The following is a 23,356-nucleotide window of genomic DNA, read 5'->3' as shown; positions in this document are numbered from 1 at the left end:
CATTTTCTGTACTTTTAACGGGAGACATTTATTTAGTAAAGTAGGGACAACAAACACTTCTTTAATGCTGTGGATTTAGGTAGATTGGATGAAAACAAATGTGTAATGTGCCATACATAAAAAGGTGAAAAACTTTAGAGCCTAATTCATTATTAGGCTTATAGCAATTTTTGTACCAATGAAATGAGTCGAGGGACTACCGTGTTTCGTGTAGTTGACCATACCGATAAATTTTGTGAGTTTTTGTTGGAGATTTTGCATCATACTACCTACAATCTAGATCAAATTACCCGTGACTTATAAATATGTGAGGAAGAATTTCAAAAAGTGGGTAGTTTAACCTGAATTGGAGGTAATTTTTTTACATATAAAGATCTTACAAAATTGCTATATCACGCCCCCTGTTTTACTTGTTACGCCCCTTATTTTTTCATTTATTCCTTTTTTGCCCTTGGACTTGAAAATTAATTAAACTAAAAATAAATATTGTTTTATAGTTATTGATTTTCGGAGACGGTTTTTTACATTAGTGTTGAATTATTGTGTAGAGCCTATTAGGGTTGCGTTTTTGTCGTAAATATGCTGCGTTTTTTGGTAGTGACAATCGAAATAGTTTAGGGAAAAAAAAATAATAAACGACGGTGGGTGGGTAGTGTCATGTGAAGTACATGACGGAGCCAAGGCCTTGTCGTGTGACTTACATGACAGTGTCAGGGCCTTGTCATGTGACTTACATGACGCTACCATGGCCATGTCATGTGGTCTGCACGACAGTGCCTGGGCCATGTCGTGTATTTCACATGACGGAGCCTGGGCCGTGTCTTGTAACCCACATGGCATAGAGGATGTTGGTTTTTTTTTTTTTTTTTTCTCGTGTATAATGTATTTGTTTTTTTAATCGGTTTTGTAATTTAAATACATTAAAATAATTTATGTCGAGTGTTTTAAGAGGGACCGTCTACATTACTAAATTAATTATTATAAAAATAGTCACCAAAATACATTTGCGTAAAACGATATTTAATTTTTTTCTAAAACTAATTTGAAAGTCCAAGGGCAAAATAGGAATAAATGAAAAAATAGGGGGCGTAACAAGTTAAACAGGGGGCGTGATATAGCAAATCCCTTTGAAATACCAAATTTGCATTTTATAATCACTAACAGTTAAACATAGTTTTACTTCTGTTAGAGTAAGCAAACTACAAAGAGTCAAAAGTAGGAAAATCTACATTACCAATATGTTATTTTGTCACACCATAAGAAACTAAGAATACTCTATAACCGTAAAAACATCATTTTTCATCCGTTCATACACCTCATCAGTCACCACCGAACGGCACAAATGTAACATTTTTAAATCAGAATATTAAAGGTGGCGTAAAATATACTTGATATAAAAAGGAGGAAAGTAGCACAAATTCTTCAGTATACTGTAGAAACACCCTTATCTCACTTCCAACTTCCCTTTCTCTCTCCTCATTCTTCATTTCACTTACCAACTCAATTTAAGCATCTTCCCTTCATAAACTATTGCACTATATATAGCTTAAGCTCATTTTTTCCTTATAATCATGGCAGTTTTAGTGTTCTTAGCTCTCTTCTTAAGCTTCACTAGCTACTCAAGTAAGTTCCTTGTATATGCTTTAAAGCTATGAACTTTATTAAATACTATGAAAAACATGTTAATAGTTGAAAATGATGATGTGGGTGATTACAGGTGCTCAATATTGTCTGTGTAAACCGGGTTCACAATCTCCAGATCCATATAAGAAGGTGATAGATTATGCTTGTGGTAATGGAGCAAACTGTGGCCCAATACAACAAAACGGGCCCTGTTATCAAGCCAATAATATTCAAGGATTATGTAGTTATGCTGCTAATAGTTATTACCAGAACAGAAAACCATTGGGTGCCACTTGCGATTTTGGTGGTGTTGCTTCCCCTTCTGGCACTCTCCCTACTGGTATGTTACTATGTTCCTCTACACATTTTATTCACACCAGGGTAAGACTGCGTGCATCCGACAATTTGTGGGAGTCCCTCAGACAGGCTTATTATATGAATTAAGAATATATACTAATCCATTCATTGTTGTTTACTTTATTTTATTTTAAGATTATTAGCTTGCTAAGAATATGTTCTTTTGAAAATTTTGATTTTGTAGATATGCCTTCTGGATGCACCTTTCCGACCAGTGCAGGGTATGATGATATTCTTTAAGCTCCTTTGAATTAAGTTCATTAGCGGTTTTGGCTATTGCATTAATCTGAGCATTAATACTTAATAGTGTTCTTGTTGCATAAGCTCTTGGCTATCAGGATAAAAGTTAGAAGCAGCCACTAAATTAGTACTTCCTCCGACTCATCTTATCGTTTACGTTTGATTTAAATACTCCTCACAAAAAATAAACGAGATGGATCAAAGTAATTGAAGACTAAGACCTCTTGTGTTTGCCTTAGTTGAGTTTTTTCTATTCTACAATCATTCAATTAAGGTCTACTGGAATCTTTTACTCCGTGTTCACTAGCGCCTAAATTTTGGCAAGTGATAATGCCAGAGGTCGGATATATTTTACCACAGGTAAATTAGGCAATTGGTCTAATAAAAACCAATATCCTGTAGCTGGGCAGTAATTTCTGTGGCATTAAAGCTGTTAAATTCATATATTCCTAATAAAAGGCTCTTTATAATATATCTCACACTTAAAAGTTAACATATTCATCATATAGATTACATTAATGTATTTGATTTTACCTGTTTTTAATGATGTTTCCAACAACAATGATTAAAATGCATCTTACTGCTATACATGGTCCTAGGGTCTTACTTGCATGCCTTGTCTACCACAGTGAAAAGATTCTCACTTGCTTAGTCCTTGATGAAACTTCCTATACACAATTGAATTCGTGTTGAGCTGAATGTGATGTACCGTAGATTATTTTTAAACGTTCATTGATCGTTTTGGTTAATTGTTTGTTCACATGTCTCAATTAAACTGTTACCTGTCATTATTGTGAAATGGAGGCATCTCTTTAAGGTCAATTAAATGAGATTTTGTATCATAAGTTGGTACAAGCTTTGTCTTTCAACGAGTCATAAGACCCGGTTATAACAGTCTTGTTGGATTATGGTGGAATTAATTAAAATGACTCGGCAAACTATTTGCGCTCTATGACTCCGTACGAAATAGGAGTAACTATCTGATGATAGAATTCCTCACTACACAGATCTGACCCTTTCAACATCACAAATGAGTTAATGTTGTGGGCATGGGCCTGATGAGCTGTTAAGATGCTGATGCATCATTATTTCATGCACTTTTCTGACTAGTGAACAAACAGACAACAAACTAGTAGGCTGTTTATCCCACGGCCCTTCTGTCATCTTTGCTACTTATGCACACTTCCATCAATTATTCTACCAGAAAGTTGTTCATGATCTTGATCTACCATGTTTATCATCTGCTTGATGTTATCTTTTCTTTGAAATTTGAACGACAGTTTCTGGTAACTATAGTTGCTATGACAATGTTTGTCGTTGTGGCCGAGTCTTAAGACTGGTAAATTCGACTGATGTTACTCCAGCTCGACTGACAACTGCAAGTGTCAGAGTGTTGGATACGGTTATTTTGTGTGAAGTTCTCAATTTTTGGGACTAAAATTAAGTGTCATATTTGTGTAAACAGAACATTAGTTAGTGTCTTTGTTTGAACATAAATGGATAAAGATAGTAGTAAATCTTGTACAACATGATCTTACATGTGAGATCTGTGAGTATTCTTCATTTAATTATATGTTAAATGAGACGGTCTTACATATGAGTCCAACTGTTTCATTCGGAGTACAAGTTTTTGTATTCGTCAAATTGTTGTGTTATTTAAGTTAATTCTAAGAAGTGACTTCTAAGCTAATGAATCTGTGTTTGCCATGTTCTCCAACCTACAGCCCAGTATCAACCGGTAGCGGCATTTCAACATCACCCCCAGGAGGTACTACCACAACTCCTGGCGGCATCAACACCGTACCTGGTGGCATCAACACTCCACCTGGTGGCATCAACAACGCACCTGGCGGCATCAACACCGTACCAGGCTCAGGAACCTCCCAAGGAATCTTAGGCCCAATGAGTCTAGGCCCAACAGGCGGCTTCAGCGACCCTAATGCAAATGACGCCACGTCTCTCCAACAAATCTCAACTCACATCATCTCACTTTCTCTAACCCTCATTATAACCGTCTCACTGATCTTGCTTGCTTAGACGAGATGTCAGATGTCACCTTTTCGTGCTTGTCGTTATCGTTATCGTGAGTCGTGACCGAGGGAGTAAATCAAGGATGAGATTTTGCCATAAAGAAGGAAATGATATGGTTAGTTTGGTAGTCTTTTGAGGGAATAATCCAAAAAGAGACACCCCCCTCCTAATCTAGTCTCTACTTGAGTCTCTTCTTTTTAACTTGTCCTTTGTTTTCTTGGGGTTTGTTGGTTATGTGAAAAGTTGGGAATTTGATTCGATTTTCGGTGGTGAGGTTTGAAATTTGAGATGGACCAGCATTTATCCCCCAACTTTCTAGATGCTTCATCTTTTCGACTTTTCGTTCCGAATCACTCTTTTTTTCCTTAAAAATATTATGTACATTATTTAAGCTTAGTTCAGTAGCTTAGAGATTTTAAAATGTAGTATTCCTGCTACTGCATGTTTATTGTTTAATATAATGTTCTGATCAGAGCCTAATATTCTCAGTTGTCTTTCTGTTCTGGAATCTTTGCTTGCCTGAACAGGTGTTACACTTTGATATTTTTGGCATCTCATTGTTTCCATTCATATAATATAGACATTTATTAATGTGGGTCGGTTTTAACTTAATCAGAGGTCCAAGTTCGAGTCGTGGAAATGTCGCAATGTTAAATCTCACGACTTTGTGCAGGAGAGTTATCTCGCCTTTCTGGCCCTACTTGAATGTAGCAGTGTTAAAACTCGTAACTCCTGTCGCATGTTGATAGCTTTTGGCATCTCATTGTTTCCACCATATGTTTAATCGCAAATTCTCCCTTGTGAGAGGTATTATTCCGTCACAAACACTATTTACATTTGCGACGGTCCAAATGTGACCATTTTATGAGAAAATGTGACCTTTTTTAATAGGTAACATTTTATAAACAGTACTTGAGTGGTTACATTTTATCAAAAAGTGGTCACATTTGCCCGTCACAAATTGTGACCATCACAAGGGAGAATTGCTGATGTTTAATAGACATTATTGTTGGGGTTGTTTTTTTGGTATAACCACGAACATCTAGATCTATAGACAATTGATTATTCAAGCTTAATCAGATGTCTTAATTCGAGTTGTAGGGATGCAGCGGTGTTAAAATTCATGACTTAGAAGAAAAGCTTTATTGTCTTGTGAGTTGTGACTTGTGACTCAATAATTGAGCTTTTTGTACGGAAAAGTGTGTTCGTTGATTAACACAATTTTGGTTGATGGTTTAGAAATTAAATCTTCTGAAGCAGCTAATAAAGCTCTTCAAATGAAACTTTTATGGAAAATTCTTAAGAATAAAGAAAGTATATGGGTCAAAGTGGTATCTAAAAAATACTTGAGAAATTGTTCACTCTTTGATCATATGCCTAATTCAGCCTCTTCTTGGCAATGGCGTAAACTAATGAGTCTTCGGACTCTATTTAGAAAAGGATTGAGATGGCAGGTGGGCAATGGTACCAACATTAAGTTTTGGTCTGATAATTGGGTTTTTTCACACCCACTTACAAGCAGTATGGTTGATGATGATAGTAATCGTGATCTTAATCTTTTGGTTAAAGATTTCATAACCTCATACAAGCAATAAGATGTTTGTGATGTTTTTAAGTTATCCAGTTTAGTGAATAACGATATTGTTAATCAGATTACTAATATTCCAGTGCCACATAATGATATTCCAGATACCCTCATTTGGGGGTTGTCCGTAGATGAAAATTTCTCTACCAAAACAGCAACTTGGCTAGTGCAAGGTTTGTTCGATCAAGCTCTTGACAAATGTGAATTTCAGTGGATTTGGTAATTGAATATTCCTCCTAAATTGAATTTTTTTTTTGGAAAGCCTGTGTTGACGGCCTTCCAACGAAAAGTAGACTTCTCAAGAGTCATATTGATGTCCCCACCTCATTGTGTTCTGTGCAGTAATCCTATTGAAAACAAAGATCATTTCTTTTACGAATGTCCCTTGATTGGGTCTGTCATTCAAGACCTGAACATTATTAGTTTCAACGAGTTTTTGTCAAATTATGATACTGTTCCGGGCGTAATTCCGGAGCAGATATTCGTTACCACCCTTGGCTTGTAGAATAATGTCTTTGGTTGGATTCTCCTTGTCTTTATCGTTCCTCTCGGCCTCTCCTGCAACAATGAACGAACTGAGGGCTTGGCTTTGCGCCAAGCGTACTCACTCCGACGCTCAAGTCAGTAAACTTAAAGGATTAAGTTGTATGTTATTCAGAGCGATATATTGTAGAGAGATGAGGAAGATAATACCAGTTTATGTGTGATATTAGGTCAAGTTCTGGATTAGTTCCATCCTTTCCTCAATGAAGGTTGAGGAGTATTTATAGGCCTTCACCTTTTGTCACGTAGTGGCCAAGTGGCCAAGTGGCTAGCAGGTGGAAAGACCGTTCTACCCTCGGCCGATGGACCTATGGCAGGCCGGCCGAGGGTCTTGGATATGAGTACGCGGATATGTGTCCCTACTGGTTTGCCGTGCCGAGACCCCAGTGACAGCCGATTGGTTGCATCGGCTAGACTGTCTAAGTCGTTGACTTGTTGTGGATATCTTTGACCTTACTCAAAATGTTGACTTGGTCAGCGGTGCAGAATATGCCCCATCAATTTGCCCCCAGCGTAGTCTATGCCGTGGTATGGGCTCCGATGTATGCTTGAGCGTATATTCTGCGCAAGTGATTTGTAAAAATTTTCTCAGACGGCTTCTTCATGGCGGCCTCTGCGCTTAGGCCGCCATATCCCCCTCCACATGGATGTGTAAAGGGCATCCGATGTGGAAAAGAAAGTGACGCCGGCCGAGACCAGGGTTGAGAGTGCTTGGTTGTTTTTGATTGCCCCGCCGGCGCTTCCTAGCTTGGTTGATCGGTGGCCGGCGGAGAAACGGATGCTTGTGAATTTTGGCTTGAGGAAGGTGAATAGGCGGAGAGATATGAATGGGCGTGTTGAAGACGCTTGGTCACTCACATTGATTGACGTCTAAATGTTGCAACGATTGACATCCCGTGGTTGCATGTCCGACACGTGTCTGCACGCTGATTGGTTGACGCTTCATGGGCTGTTCGCTGATTGGTTGACGCTTCATGGGCTTTTCCCTATAAATAGGGAAGTTATTCCGTGAAATTGGTCACCAATTTCCTTCTCCAAAATTTTCCTCTAAACTTTCAAGGGTTTCTTTGTCTTCTAATCTTCAGTATTTTATCCGGCGAGTGTTTTTCTTTAAGGTAAACAAGCAAACTTTTTATTTTTCTTGCTAGTAATTTGTTGTGAATCATGTCTTCTCAACGATCTTTGGACCTAGTAAACCTGCGTCGGGGGGCCCTAGGTCTCCTTCTCCTGAAGTTGATCCTCAAGTTTTGGAGGAATGGGAAGATGATGATTCCTTTGGTGATCTTGGTGATGATTTTGGTGATGATGTGGAAAGGCCTTGCCCTAATGAGGGGAGGCAGTACGTTATGGACCATGGTGATGCTTGTAAGGTCCGTCTTGACCGTACTTGGACTCATAAGCTCGCCAGTTGTTCCGGCGAGACATTCTTCGAGGGCCATTTTTTCTTTGGTAGGGGATACAAGATTGTTATCCCTGAGGAGGGTCAGGCCGTCTGTTGCCCTCCACCGGGCTACACCGGCGTATATATGCGGCATTTGGAGTACGGGCTCCGATTTCCGCTAAATGGATACGTTGTGGCCATCATTAAAGCCATGAACGTTGCTGTTGCCCAACTGCACCCGTTGGCTATGAGGACCATAATTGGCTTCGTCTGGCTTTGTCTCTTCAAGGGAGAGGCTCCAACGGTGAATTTATTCCGCCGGCTTCACCATCTCAAACCATTCTCTGGCCGCGTCGGATGGTACAGTGTGCAAATGGAGCAGGGTTATGTCTCTGTTGACAAACTTTCTTCTTGCAAAGACTGGCAAGGTCGGTGGGTGTACGTTAAGGTGCCGGGTGACTATCCGCTGCCCTGCTCCTTTCAGCACCGAGTTAATTTGCGGTGCGAGACTAAGGCGGAGCATGACAGATGGGTCAGCCGGAAGAAGCTTAAGATGGATGCCAGCAAGGTCCTTCTTACGGAGGATGAGAAGCTGGCGATGAGGCTTTTTGAGGTGGACAAGAGTGGGGTGCCGAAGAGATGGATTCCCCCAACGCAGATCATTCTTCAGGATGAGCCGCTCTGCCATGTCGGCCTCATACCGGCCTTAGCACAGGGTGAGTGGGGTCGGTATGAGGCCCATCATCGCTGTCAATGTTCCCGTTCTTCGAAGTTCGATTTAATTTCTCTATTTAATTTTTGCTTTGTTTTCTTCGCAGACTACTTTGGGCCGGATTTGTCTGAGGATTTCCTCCGGAGAATGGGGCTGCACAAAGACAAAACCGTTGCTAACTTGCATCCCAAGGCTTTGATTCATGACCGCAGGACGTCGCCGAATGATCTCATGGATCAGCAGCTGAAAAGCTTAAATGTGGTGGGGGCCCAGGCGAAGGTTGTTAGTAACATGCCGCGTCATACGCGAAAGACAAAGCCTTCGGCGGTGACGGCGTCGACATCGGCTACGCCTTCCATCCCCACTGCTTCGGGGAGGCGGTGGAGATCGCCTCATGTCTCCAATGGGGATGACTCCGATGAGGGCGAGGGGTCGCCCGGTCCGTAAAAGAAAGCAGACCCTTTGCCGCCGTTGATTCTCGCTGGCCGACGAGGAAATGCGTCATTCGGCCAAGAAGGCCAAGCATGGTATTGATCTATCCCGTGGCTCGGATTTAGCTTCTGTTCATTAGGCGTTGCGGGTGATAGGCTCTCCGACATATTTATGTATGTTGATACTGATGATTACTTTTAATTTTCAGATCACCATGCGATCGTCGTCGCCGCTCTTGTTGAGCAAAACAGTGGAGGAGAACCTGCGCAGTCGGTGATGACATCGTCGCTCCTGATTCTTCATCCCAGAAGGTTTCCCTTTCCCATCCGCAGGCTGGTGATCATAACGTCGCCACGGGCTCTTCATCCCAGAAGGCTTCCCCCTCTCAGCTTATATCGGAAGGCGCGAGGTTGATCAAGAGATCGGCGAGGTGGAACGAGCCGACCGGTGCTCGTATCCGGAGCGAGAGAAGGTCGCGGCTCAATCTGCTTTTGAGCTTGATGCCATTAAGAAGGTGGCCACGAAGGCGAAATCGGATCTTCTCAATGAGCGAGGCTCCGGGAGGCCGAGAAGGCGCTCTTGGGCGAGAGGAAACTCGGGGAGGACGCCGAAAAGGAGGTCCTTGCTTTGAGAGAGCCAAGGCCGAGGCTTCGCGGCCGAAGTTGAAAAGTCTGTGGCGAAGTGTGACCTCGTTCGAGGCACGCCGACCTTTATCTCCAGCAGAGGAATGAATTTAGGGGCAAATTTCAGATCCAGGGGAAGGTGATCCGGAGCAAGAAGGCTATCGTCAGGCAAAAGGAGGACGACATTGAGATGCTCCTAACCAAAATGCTTCCTGACCTGTGTTCCGAATTCCGGGATCTGACCGAAGCCGCTGCCAGGGAAGCAATTGAGGAGCTCTTTCCTCTTGAAGGTTCCTTTCCGTGGGGCAGATTTGACGAGCTGTTTGACGACAAGCTCGAAGCTAAGGAGAAGGCTGTGGAGGAGAAGGTCAAGGAGGCGATGAGGGTGAAGACAGAGCAGGAGGCAGCCGAGGAGGCAGCAGCTATCGCCGAGAAGGCTAAAGCGGCCAAGGAGGAAGCCGATTGGGCAAGGGCAGTTGAGGCTGCCGAGGCTAAGGCTGGGGCTGCTGGAGCTGAGGCTGCTAAGGGGGCTGCTGGGTTGCCCCTCGAAGAAGGTGCTGCTACCGCTGCTGATGGCGAGCAACAGCAGACATAGGGAGATGATATCTGTAGCCTTGTTTTTTGGTTTGTCCTTGTAATTTCTTGTAATTCGTTGGACATTTTTAATAAGAGCTCATTTCTTCTGCCTCCGGCCTGGCCGAGGTTTTTACCTTACTTCCTTTTCTTGCGCTAGTATTCGAGCCTCAACTGTACTTTTAGCGTCTTTGTCTTCGTCTGGGTTGTCTCCTTACGTTATTAATTGAGGGTCTCTTTTGTTCCCGCCTCGGCTTGGCCGAGGCGATCAGCGCGTATCTCAATTGTGTTAACGCTTCTAAGGCCTTTTGATTGCTTTGCAAGTATCAATCACGCTGGTCGTGATTGCCGCTCTTGTCGATGTGACAAAGTGAGCTAGCATCTCGCTTTTTGTTCTTGATCGCCGTGACGTGACGTACCACTTGGGTGATCATCGACGGCGTCTAACCTCTTGGGGTGACTGCCGTGACGTCTACTACTTGGGGTGACTGCGACGGCGCCTACTTCTTCATGGGACTACCGTGGCGTCTACCACTTGGAGTGACTGCGACGGCGTCTAACCTCTTGGGGTGACTGCCGTGGCGTCTACTACTTGGGGTGACTGCGACGGTGCCTACTTCTTCATGGGACTACCGTGGCGTCTACCACTTGGAGTGACTGCGACGGCGTCCAACCTCTTGGGGTGACTGCCGTGGCGTCTACTACTTGGGGTGACTGCGACGGCGTCTACTTCTTCATGGGACTGCCGCTCTTGTCGGTATGACAGTGTGAGCCATCTGCTTGTTGATAAAGACTGCCGCTCGTGTCGGTGTGACAGTGTGAGTCGGCGTCTGCTGCTTCTTAGCGACTATGGGAAGAATGAACACTTTGATGGAAGACTTGATGGTTTTTCATTTAGGTAAAAGGATGCGTCGGGGTGCCCACAGTTGTTTTGGACACCTCCGCCGCTACATAGATTATTCCCGAGATTACCATCGTCCTAATGGCCTATCAAAGGCGCAACGTCCTAGTCAGCCGCTAGTTAAGTCCATGAGGTCGCCCTCCTGTTGTAAGGATAGACTCTTCCCTTTCTCTGATTTCTTTGCTACTTTGAGGGATTGCATGTTGCATCCTCTGGCGGCTATCTGGACGTTGACCACCTCATCATTCTCGTCTTTGGAGACGAGCTTATGCGCTTCCCCCCGGTCCGAGACATACATCGGTGTTAGGGCCCGGATGGATATCACCGCGTCGGCCCTCGCTCGGGGTGACTCGGCCTATGAGAACATTGTAGGCGGACGAGCCGTCGATGACCACGAACTCGGCTAGGACATTCTTAGCCGCGTTCTTTTCGCGAACGTCACCGGAGTCCGATTGATCCCGGTGGTAGCAGGTAGCCGCCCCAGAAGCTCGTATAGTGGGTTGGTGCGGGGGCTCGGTCCTTGACTTTCGGCCGAGACCGAGGAAGCACTCCCTGAACATGATGTTTGTGTACGCGCCCGTGTCAATCAGGCACCTCTTGACCAGGTGGTTGGATATGTCCAAATTGACTACAAGTGGGTCGCTGTGAGGAGCGACGACTCCTTCGTAGTCCTTTCTTCCAATGGTTATGTCGGGGATGTTGGAAACAGGGTCGCCGTGTTTGGGCACAAAGTTGATGGCCTGATATAGTTCGTTCAGGTGCCGTTTATGCCCATGAGCGGACCCTCCGTTCTCGTTGCCCCCGATGACAACATGGATCACTCCTATCCGTTCGAAGACGGACTTCTTACCTGAACTGTCGGCATTAGTCTTTTGGCTTTTGGCAACGTACTTGCCGAGGCTCCCCTTCCGGATCAGCTCTTCAATGGCATTCTTCGAGATGCCTAGCGATGTTGGTTAGATGGCCGGTGTGGCCGTGGTACTCACAAGATCGACTCGTGTCACCGTCGCTTTTTGGCTTGGGGGGTCTCTCCCATTTCTGGCCCTCGTCTTTGCTCAGGGCGAAGACCTCGGCGGCTGACACGACGAGAGGGGTTTTTTCACTATACCGCCTCTGGTGGTACGTTCCTGAACTCCACCCGGCGCCCGCCGAGTCCTGTTTCCTGGAAGATTTGTCCGACCGTGACCTATTGTTCTCATGGCGTCTTTCATCGGACCGTGACCCGTTGTTATCACGGCGTCTTTCATCCGGGTTGTCCTCCCGGTGACTCTTCTTTTCTGAGTGCTCGGCCTCGCTGGGGCCTACCCAGGTTTTGTGATAGTCTTCTACCTTGATGGCTTGATCAGCCAACTTTCTGGCGGCGTCCAGACCCAGGCCTCCGCACTTGATGAGCTCATTTTTTAATTCCCCCCTTGGGAGGCCTTTCATCAGCGCGAAAGCCGCCAATTCGGGATTAATTTCTCGAATCTGCTGGACCTTTCCGTCGAACCTCTTCACATAGCTTCGTAGGGTCTCTCCCCCCTCCTGTTTGATAGTTAGGAGGTCTGACGTCTCCACGGCCCTCCTCTTATTGCAAGAGTACTGGGCTAGGAAGGCGTCCCTTAGGTCGGCGTAATAGTATACCAAGCCGTCGGGGAGCCCCTTGTACCAACTTTGAGTCATCCCATGCAGAGTTGTTGGGAAAACCCGGCACTAGACCTCATCGGGCTGCTCCCATACCGACATGTAAGACTCGAAAGCCTCAGCGTGGTCGGCTGGATCACTATCTCCTTTGTATGATAGAGGTGGTAGCTTGAGCTTGGTTGGCACCTGGATCTCTAGGACGTAGGCGCTGAGGGGCTGTCTGACCACGTGTCGAACTATACGCGGCGACCGGCTCCTCGCATTCCTAATCCGGCTCCTCCCCTCGTTGCGGGAAGGACTCCTTCTTCGACTCGGACTTCTCCTCCAACTCTGCTGAGTCGGACTCCTCTGGCTCCTTTGGGGTAAGCCTCGTTCGTGCGGCGGGGACGCTGTCCTCCCATGAGTACGGGAAGGACTTAGGTCTACCGCGCCCACTTTGGGCTCCCCCGGCGACTTGGCTGGATCAGCTTCTCCTAGTGCTCCGTTCAAATTTCTCGAGTCACATTTTGGGCCCCGGCCTCCTGGGCGCTTTCCGCCTCTTGTCGGCGTGACGCGTGAGCAGCGGCGTACTACTAATTAGGTCTAGGAGCATTTTCAGCTTTGCTACGTCAACCACGTGTCCCATGATGGTGACCTGGTTGGTTGGCGCAATGCGTGTCGGGTATTGATGGCATCCCGAACTCCGGTTGGATTACACCGCCGGTGGAGGGTCGTATGACTCGAGTTGTAGAAAGTATCATCTTGGTAAAATGCGGTTCCGTCGATTCTGATCGCGTCTTGTTGTTTTGACATTTTCTTAGCTTTTTGGGTGGGTTTTTGTTGGTTTTTTTTTTGTTTGGGAATGAATGTGACTAGCTTCTAGTGTCTTTCCCCACGAGACGGCGCCAATTGTTCCTAGGCGTAATTCCCGGGAGCGGATATTCGTTACCACCCTTGGCTTGTAGAATAATGTCTTTGGTTGATTCTCCTTGTCTTTATCGTTCCTCTCGCCTCTCCTGCAACAATGAACGAATCGAGGGCTTGGCTTTGCGCCAAGCGTACTTTCACCCGACGCTCAAGTCGAAAACTTAAAGGATTAAGTTGTATGTTATTCGAGCGATATATTGTAGAGAGATGAGGAAGATAATACCAGTTTATGTGTGATATTAGGTCAAGTTCTGGATTAGTTCCATCCTTTCCTCAATGAAGGTTGAGGAGTATTTATAGGCCTTCACCTTTTGTCACGTAGTGGCCAAGTGGCCAAGTGGCTATGATAAGTAGCATTTTAGTTGTATTTTACCCCGCATTTATATCTTATTACGACTCGATTTTGTGTGCTTAAATGTCTAAAAAGCTCATTTAATTACTAATTTATAATAATTAGTCGTATTAGTTACATTTAATATTTAGTCTTATTGTTATTATAATATTAGTATTATTACTATTATTTTATTAATATATTAATTTAATGTGTAGGTGAGAGGGAATAATAAAGAGGAAATTCAAGTTAGATTAAATTGAGACGGAAATTGAAGAGCAAGACGGAAGAGAGACCGAGTCACAACAAAGAATGTGATGAAATGTTGAATTATGTCTAACAAAGTCAAAAGTGGCTTTCTATTTGACCAAAATCACAATTCCTTGCTCCTGGTCTTTCGTTGTACTCACAACCAGACCCCATTAATTAATTCATCACCACCATCATCAATTCTACACCATTTTTATCCACCATCATCACCTCCATTTTTGAACATCACCATTATCATTCATACATCATCACCATCGTCAGTCATTTCCCCAACCCCTACATTTCGCACCATCCATCATCATCCCTACCATTCACCCATCTCGCCACCATTATGAGCATCCGTCATCACTTTATTCGACCCTACCACCTGCAACTCATCTCTTCAAATTCACCTTTCATCACCATAACACGATCACCTCCGTTTTTCCTTCTCTGTCCCTTCCATCGACCGCCATTGCTGAACCACCATTGAAGCAGCAACACCATCTCCACTTTCACCGGCATCCCGACATCAATCAACGACGACAGCAGCAGCCACCATCATCAACCACGACTCCGTCCTCTCTGCCTCACCGCGCAACCACCATTAACCACCTCCTTCAATCACGATATCACCAAACACAAGCAGCATCAATTCGCAACAATGCTATTCCCAGCCGGGGACCCGTCTGCCGGTCAACCGGCTCACAACACAATCGCATCAAAATTTCATCCCCAGCCGGGTCACCGACCGCCGACAGCCCCACCGGCTGGGAGAACCATTAAATTCACTTGAAGTTTCCAGGGGATCCCCAGACGGTCACTTGACCGGTGGCCGGTGGGCCGGCTCCCAACCCCTTTTGCGTGTTTCCTTATTTTCACTTCCTTTTTGTCCTTTTGTTTGAGAATGTGTCGTGCAGATGGAACTTAGGTGGAGGATTATTATTTATTATTAATATTAGATTAGACTAGTAGTATAAAAGGACACCTTACACAATTACCACATTATTACTTTACCTTAGAATAAAATTAGACTAGTCTCTCCATTATTATTCTCTCTCAATATTGTAAAACCCTCATATTTCCTCTCTTATTTTTTCATTCAATAAAAAGTTATTATCTTCCTTTAATTATTAGTTTAATTCTTCTTTGTTCATTCAAGTTCTTCCCTTTTCATTAGTTTACAATTAGTAATTTTGGGTTGTATTGGGGGAATTGAAGAATCCTTCCATATTTCAATCCAAGTTCCTTTCTTTGCTATTGAGTGGGGTATAATTTCTCTTCCTAATTTCATTTTGTTTACATTTATTTTTCTTTCAAGTTTAATCTTAATTGTTTATGTTAGATTGTTGTTATTCTCTCTCTTGTTCATCTTTTCTCTTCTCACCATTGTTGTTTACAAGATTGAATCTTTGATTTCTCATGTTAAAGATTGAGTCTTTGTGTTTATTGAGTTAAAGTTTGTGCCTTTAGTTTAATCTTCATTGTTTCTTGAATTAAATTGTCTTTCCTTATAATTTAAGTTGGATTGTTGCATGATTAGTAATAGAATTTGTACTTCCATCATGATTATGCATAAAGTTTCCATCTTTGTTGTTTCTATTGCTCTTAGCACCATGATTAGTGAGTAGTCTTCTACTAGGACTCGGTTTGACCCGACATGAGTAATTTCGCTAATTGATTCTCATAAAGGCTAATTGTTGGGGAAAATTGGTAAGGGTAGTTTAGAGGAATGATTTGGTTTATGGATTGATTTTGGGTAGTGTCGATTTGTAACCCTTGTCCACCAACGAGAGTTGGTTAGGTTGTAAATTGGGTACCCGGAAGTTGGTCTTATCACTAACCTAGGTTGAGACCGAAAGGGAGAACCAAGGGAGGGTACCTCTAGACTAGCGTTTGAAATCGACCCTCGAGAGAGGGAGTGGGATGACCCGGAATACGATGAGGGCTTAATGACCTTGACCAATTACTTGACCACCTTGGAAAAATGCATGTTTTTGGGGTAGTTGGGTGTTGAGTTAGGGATTCCGACCTTCGAACCCGAGAGGGGGGTTGGTGGGTAGAGCTAGTGTCCTATTATGAGCCCGAGAGGGAGTTAGTAGGCGAATTAGAGCCATCTCCCCCTTGCTTGTCTACCCGAGAAATTAGCCTAGGGAATCGTGACGTGGAATTATGAATCGTTGTGGGAGAACCGAGTTCTAGGCCCTTTAATCATTTGATTTACAACTTAATCTTTTCTTGCTCATTTTCACTTCTCTTGTTGAATTGTCATTTCTATTACTTGCTTTCTTACTTTAATTGTTTTAGTAGTTATTAATTTAGTTAATTAGTTTAATATCAACCAATTTCTTGATTCACGTAGCTAACTTATAATGTAAGACAAAACTAGTATTCAAACTTGATCTCCCTGTGGTTCGACCTCGACTACCCTACTACATTAGTTGAGTTATTTGTTTGATCGGGTACGACGACCTCTACCCCGCTATCAAAATGGCTAGGCCCTTTAATCATTTGATTTACAACTTAATCTTTTCTTGCTCATTTTCACTTCTCTTGTTGAATTGTCATTTCTATTACTTGCTTTCTTACTTTAATTGTTTTAGTAGTTATTAATTTAGTTAATTAGTTTAATATCAACCAATTTCTTGATTCACGTAGCTAACTTATAATGTAAGACAAAACTAGTATTCAAACTTGATCTCCCTGTGGTTCGACCTCGACTACCCTACTACATTAGTTGAGTTATTTGTTTGATCGGGTACGACGACCTCTACCCCGCTATCAAAATGGCGCCGTTGCCGGGGAGATTAACGGATTGATATTAGTTGAGTTTTAGATTTGTTAGGCTACGTATTTGTTACTTGAAACTTGTTGCATGTTACTTAAGTGTCGCATTACTTGTTTTCTTGTGACTTGTCTCTTATTTGTCACTTCTTTGAGCACACATGGCAATGTCTTGCATACGCGATTATTGTAGACCAAACCTTACTCATATTAACCAACCTATTAATATTGGGGTGGTGGAAGTTGATTATGAGTTTGATATAGGTCTTATTGAGTTGATTCGGCAAGATGTCTTTTGTGGTTTAGATAGTGATGAAGCAATTGACCATTTAGAGACTTTTGAGGCAAATTGTGACCTTGTTAAGAAGGAGGGATTATCGGACCAAACCATTAAACTCTTACTTTTTCCCTTTAGTCTTAAGGGTGAAGCTAAGAGATGGTTACGCTTACACCCTTCTAGCACCTTTTGCACTTGGGATGACTTAGCTCAAGCCTTTTTAAACAAGTTTTACCCTCCCTCTAAAACCGCCTTTAGGAAACGTGAAATTTATAATTTCCAACAAGGTGAGTTTGAGACTTTGAGTGAGACTTGGGATAGGTTTAAGGGTTTGTTGAGAGCTTGTCCCCACCATGGTATTTCACCTTGCCAATTCATGCTTATTTTCTTTGATAATTTGCTTCCTTCTCTTAAAAACTTTGTGACTATATCATCCGGAGTTGGGGCATTTGATAAGTTAAGTGTTGATAAGGCTAAGGATTTAATTGAGAACATGGATCGTGTTGATGAGGATCGGAATTCTATTTGGGCTACATTTAAGAGAGGACCACGAAGTAGTGTTAAACGTAATGATTATTCTTTGTTTGATGCTATAAGTGGAAATGTGGACTTCTCTTCTCCTATGGATGTGCCTTATGTTCATGATCACCATGTTCCTCCTTCCCCCATGGTTGTGGAATCTATGCATGAGTTAACATTGTCTTATGAATCTTGTGGTGATGACCCTAATGCTTGCCTTTCTTATGTATCTCCATCACTTGTGAATTTGAATGTGATGAATGATGTTGATGATGATATGCATGCCTTTGAACCTTCTTGTGAACCATCTAACCCTTTTCCAAGAGAGCTTTCACACCCCTTATTCCAATCTACACCGTACTTAGTGAATGTTGTTGATGATTGTGAGTTGGAGAGGGTGAAATTTGATGATGATGATGATGATGATGATTGGTTGAATGAGCCAAATAATGTTCTTAGTGAAAGTTTTGAGGAATTAGGTTTGTGTGAGTTTGAGAGAGTATCTTTTGAGGTGGACCATGAGGTAGTGGAGAAGGAGTTGATTAAAGAATGTGTTGAGGAGCCTATTTTGGAGAAATTTGATGTTTTCCTCCTTGTTGATGATAAATTCCTTGAACCCATTGATTCTTTAGACCTCATTTCTCTTACCCCTTTGCTTGAGATCATGATTGTTGATGAGGAGTATGAAGCTCCTATATTTGATAAAGCTTACATGGGTGAATTGTTTGAAACCTCTCTTCTTGATAAATTTAATGAATATGATGTGTCATTTAATCTCTTTGAGGATCATGTGTTTGAAAAAGTTAAGAAAGTAAGAGTGAAGGACAAGGTGACTAATCGAGTCTCCTATGTTGTTGATTGTCCCTTAGTTGTTGATTTTGATCATTCTCCTCCAATGAAGGAGGAAATATTTTATGTGGTTGAGTTTGAAAATGATGAGGAGAATGATCAAAACCAAGGAATTTGGAAAGATTTGAGCTTCTTTGACAAGATAAAGGTAATGAGTGGCCTTGGCCATAGATTTTGGGATCCCGGATAGTTTTGGGACCAAACTTAGGTTTGGCGGTTTCCTTAAAACCGCGCTTCTTGGGAGGCAACCCAAGCTTTTTATGCATTCTTTTTCCTTTTGATAAATTTTTCTAAAAATCCAAAAACATGTTCTTTTCTTTGAAAAAAAAAAAAAATTGAAAAACCAAAAACATGCATTTAATTTCAATTTCCTCCACACATTTGTTTCTTTTTGAAACACGGCAAATAAATAAGTGTGGGGAGAAAATCTTATATTTCAAAAATCTTCAAAAACATGTATTTCATTTCCGAATTTCCTCCACACATTTATTTCCATTGGAAATTATGTAAATAAATAAGTGTGGGGAGGAAATTCTATTATTTAAAAATACAAAAACATGTCTTTTATTTTTCTTATTTCTTCCCTACATTTCGTTCCATCGAGGACGATGTAAATTTTAAGTGTGGGGAGGAAAATATCCATCTTGTGTATATTGTTTATATTCGTACATATATTTACTTGTAAATTTGAGAAAATTTCAAAAAAAAATGCATAAAAAAAATTTAAAAATTTCAAAAATATTGTATTGTTTATATTATATATATTGCATTTATCCTAACCATTTTGATAGGCAACACATGAATCATCGGAGAAGACGCTTGGTAAAATTCTTCCGATTCTTTCTCCTTTATCCTTCCTTTTCCTTTTGTATATATTTGCATGGAGGAGGATGGGATATGTGATGTGGGTGTTCCCTTTGGGAACCGTTTTGGATATGCTTGTGTTGTTGGTGTGCTGTTAGGACTAGATATTGTATGCATTTAGACTAGACATGTATATATATGTTCACTCTTGCATTCACATAGCTTGTTCATATGATTAGTTGCATTTCATACACGTCACATCTTGTTTGTAAATATTTGCATAGAGGGTCTTAATGTGGAGGGCATATGTTGCCAATGATGATAATTTGTTTTGCCCGTGTCATTTCCCTCTTGATAGCTCGTGCCTCTTGATGACACATGTTAGGGTTTTTGCTTGCGAAAACCCGGAAGTCTAGCTTAACAACCAAGTTGCGACCACCTTGTGAGACCGTGTTAGACCCGAGACTTGATCTAGGCTCGACATAGCTACTAAAATGTGAGGATAGAGCCTCCATATGGCCGGTCCATCAAACCGGTCCCGTTAGGTATTTGTGAGTAGTTCTCCTTGCGTGGTGTGTCATGTCAAAACGCATAAGTATGGAGCTTATTCCTTGATTCCGTAGAAATGTTGATGTGCATATTGAGACGATTTTTGTTCAATAAAGTAACCTCACAATAGCCAAATAAGCCTATGTTATACCCTTGAGTTATTTTTCCCTTTTGTTAACCTATTTTGAGCCTTAACCTTGTCGTTTCTATTGCCAACAAAACAACTACATTCTATAAACAACTCACCTTTGTTGAGTAGTTCGTCGTTGTAGTCCGTTTGTGGAAGCATATTTGGGTTGGAATTGACTCTTCTTGGGTGTATCTTGGATATCACAAATGTGGCGGTTCTTCAATTTTGGCTCATTTGGCAAGAATAAGAAGGTTACAAGTGTTTGAAAAATGAAAAAAAAAAAAACAAAAAAAAAAGAAAAGAGAAAAATGAAATGAAAAACAAAAAGAATAGAATGTTATATTTGTGTTCAATAAAAGGTTGATGGATGTGCAATTGAGTCTTGTTTTGAAAAGAATGAAATGAGTGATTCTTGGAAAGGACTATTGTTGCCAAATTTTGTGGAAGAATCATTTTGCATTTGGTAAGGTTGGTGGATTGGTTAAATGTGGCGACTACTCGATCCTTAGCCTCACATTTCCTAAAATGGTGCTTGCACCAACCCTTTTCACCTAACCCAAGCCCCGTTACGACCCGGTTGTCTCTCTTGTATGTGCATCATTTTGACATTTCTCTTGCGGATATTGGATGGAGTACCATATTAGAATGCGGGCATGCTTTGCAAGTCGAGTTAGGGGAGTGATTTTGGCTACTTCTTGTCATAAAAATCACCCCGTTCTTTCATTTGAGTGACTAGTGAAACCCGTGAGAGTCGGTCTTTGGTCTCCTTTTGGTCAAGGGTTTGATATGGAGTCGAATCTTGTGTGTGTCGTGTCATTCTTGGGAGTATAGCAAAGTACTTCCTCTTTCCCGCCTAGAATTTGTTTCTTAGGCACCTCGTGTTGTCAATGTTGGCTACTTGAGATAGAACTTGGGATTTGACACCTTGGTAAGACCCGAAGACGACATCCTCCACTAATGACTCTCTCTATTTAATTTTTGAAAGCAAAACGACCGCTTAGATGAGGAAAGCGGTTTGACTTTTTATAGATGCATCCATTGCTTATTTGTGTGCTTAATGTTGGATGTGTCACAATTTTCCGCAAGCCCTCACTTGCCTTGCATCGGAATGCATACCTCATTGTGTTTTGGTGTGAGTTGAAGGGACGGAGAAGGCCCGTTAATTGCCTCTCATCGAATATTATTAGTTTAGCTAGTCTTTTATATTAAGGGTCTTAGTCTAATTTAATGAGCTTACTCGAGGACGAGTAAGGTTTAAGTGTGGGGAGGTTTGATAAGTAGCATTTTAGTTGTATTTTACCCCGCATTTATATCTTATTACGACTCGATTTTGTGTGCTTAAATGTCTAAAAAGCTCATTTAATTACTAATTTATAATAATTAGTCGTATTAGTTACATTTAATATTTAGTCTTATTGTTATTATAATATTAGTATTATTACTATTATTTTATTAATATATTAATTTAATGTGTAGGTGAGAGGGAATAATAAAGAGGAAATTCAAGTTAGATTAAATTGAGACGGAAATTGAAGAGCAAGACGGAAGAGAGACCGAGTCACAACAAAGAATGTGATGAAATGTTGAATTATGTCTAACAAAGTCAAAAGTGGCTTTCTATTTGACCAAAATCACAATTCCTTGCTCCTGGTCTTTCGTTGTACTCACAACCAGACCCCATTAATTAATTCATCACCACCATCATCAATTCTACACCATTTTTATCCACCATCATCACCTCCATTTTTGAACATCACCATTATCATTCATACATCATCACCATCGTCAGTCATTTCCCCAACCCCTACATTTCGCACCATCCATCATCATCCCTACCATTCACCCATCTCGCCACCATTATGAGCATCCGTCATCACTTTATTCGACCCTACCACCTGCAACTCATCTCTTCAAATTCACCTTTCATCACCATAACACGATCACCTCCGTTTTCCTTCCTCTGTCCCTTCCATCGACCGCCATTGCTGAACCACCATTGAAGCAGCAACACCATCTCCACTTTCACCGGCATCCCGACATCAATCAACGACGACAGCAGCAGCCACCATCATCAACCACGACTCCGTCCTCTCTGCCTCACCGCGCAACCACCATTAACCACCTCCTTCAATCACGATATCACCAAACACAAGCAGCATCAATTCGCAACAATGCTATTCCCAGCCGGGGACCCGTCTGCCGGTCAACCGGCTCACAACACAATCGCATCAAAATTTCATCCCCAGCCGGGTCACCGACCGCCGACAGCCCCACCGGCTGGGAGAACCATTAAATTCACTTGAAGTTTCCAGGGGATCCCCAGACGGTCACTTGACCGGTGGCCGGTGGGCCGGCTCCCAACCCCTTTTGCGTGTTTCCTTATTTTCACTTCCTTTTTGTCCTTTTGTTTGAGAATGTGTCGTGCAGATGGAACTTAGGTGGAGGATTATTATTTATTATTAATATTAGATTAGACTAGTAGTATAAAAGGACACCTTACACAATTACCACATTATTACTTTACCTTAGAATAAAATTAGACTAGTTCTCCATTATTATTCTCTCTCAATATCAGAAACCCCATATTTCCTCTCTTATTTTTTCATTCAATAAAAAGTTATTATCTTCCTTTAATTATTAGTTTAATTCTTCTTTGCTTCATTCAAGTTTCTTCCCTTTTCATTAGTTTACAATTAGTAATTTTGGGTTGTATTGGGGGAATTGAAGAATCCTTCCATATTTCAATCCAAGTTCCTTTCTTTGCTATTGAGTGGGGTATAATTTCTCTTCCTAATTTCATTTTGTTTACATTTATTTTTCTTTCAAGTTTAATCTTAATTGTTTATGTTAGATTGTTGTTATTCTCTCTCTTGTTCATCTTTTCTCTTCTCACCATTGTTGTTTACAAGATTGAATCTTTGATTTCTCATGTTAAAGATTGAGTCTTTGTGTTTATTGAGTTAAAGTTTGTGCCTTTAGTTTAATCTTCATTGTTTCTTGAATTAAATTGTCTTTCCTTATAATTTAAGTTGGATTGTTGCATGATTAGTAATAGAATTTGTACTTCCATCATGATTATGCATAAAGTTTCCATCTTTGTTGTTTCTATTGCTCTTAGCACCATGATTAGTGAGTAGTCTTCTACTAGGACTCGGTTTGACCCGACATGAGTAATTTCGCTAATTGATTCTCATAAAGGCTAATTGTTGGGGAAAATTGGTAAGGGTAGTTTAGAGGAATGATTTGGTTTATGGATTGATTTTGGGTAGTGTCGATTTGTAACCCTTGTCCACCAACGAGAGTTGGTTAGGTTGTAAATTGGGTACCCGGAAGT

General features: G+C 41.8%; 1 protein-coding gene across 1 annotated transcript; it reads left to right on the top strand.

Annotated features, from left to right (window-relative positions):
• Positions 1-1,304: 1,304 nt before the first annotated feature.
• On the top strand, positions 1,305-4,731 carry LOC141644096 (PLASMODESMATA CALLOSE-BINDING PROTEIN 2-like). The gene is made up of 4 exons (XM_074453543.1): positions 1,305-1,623; positions 1,718-1,963; positions 2,165-2,201; positions 3,945-4,731. The coding sequence occupies exons 1-4, from the start codon at positions 1,572-1,574 to the stop codon at positions 4,255-4,257; spliced, it is 648 nt and encodes a 215-aa protein (XP_074309644.1). The 5' UTR covers positions 1,305-1,571; the 3' UTR covers positions 4,258-4,731.
• Positions 4,732-23,356: the final 18,625 nt, after the last annotated feature.

This window comes from Silene latifolia, chromosome 2 (assembly GCF_048544455.1).
Source record: "Silene latifolia isolate original U9 population chromosome 2, ASM4854445v1, whole genome shotgun sequence".
Taxonomy (NCBI): Eukaryota; Viridiplantae; Streptophyta; class Magnoliopsida; order Caryophyllales; family Caryophyllaceae; genus Silene; species Silene latifolia.
The sequence above is the reverse complement of the archived record's forward strand: the minus strand, read 5'-3'. Positions and strand labels throughout refer to the sequence as shown.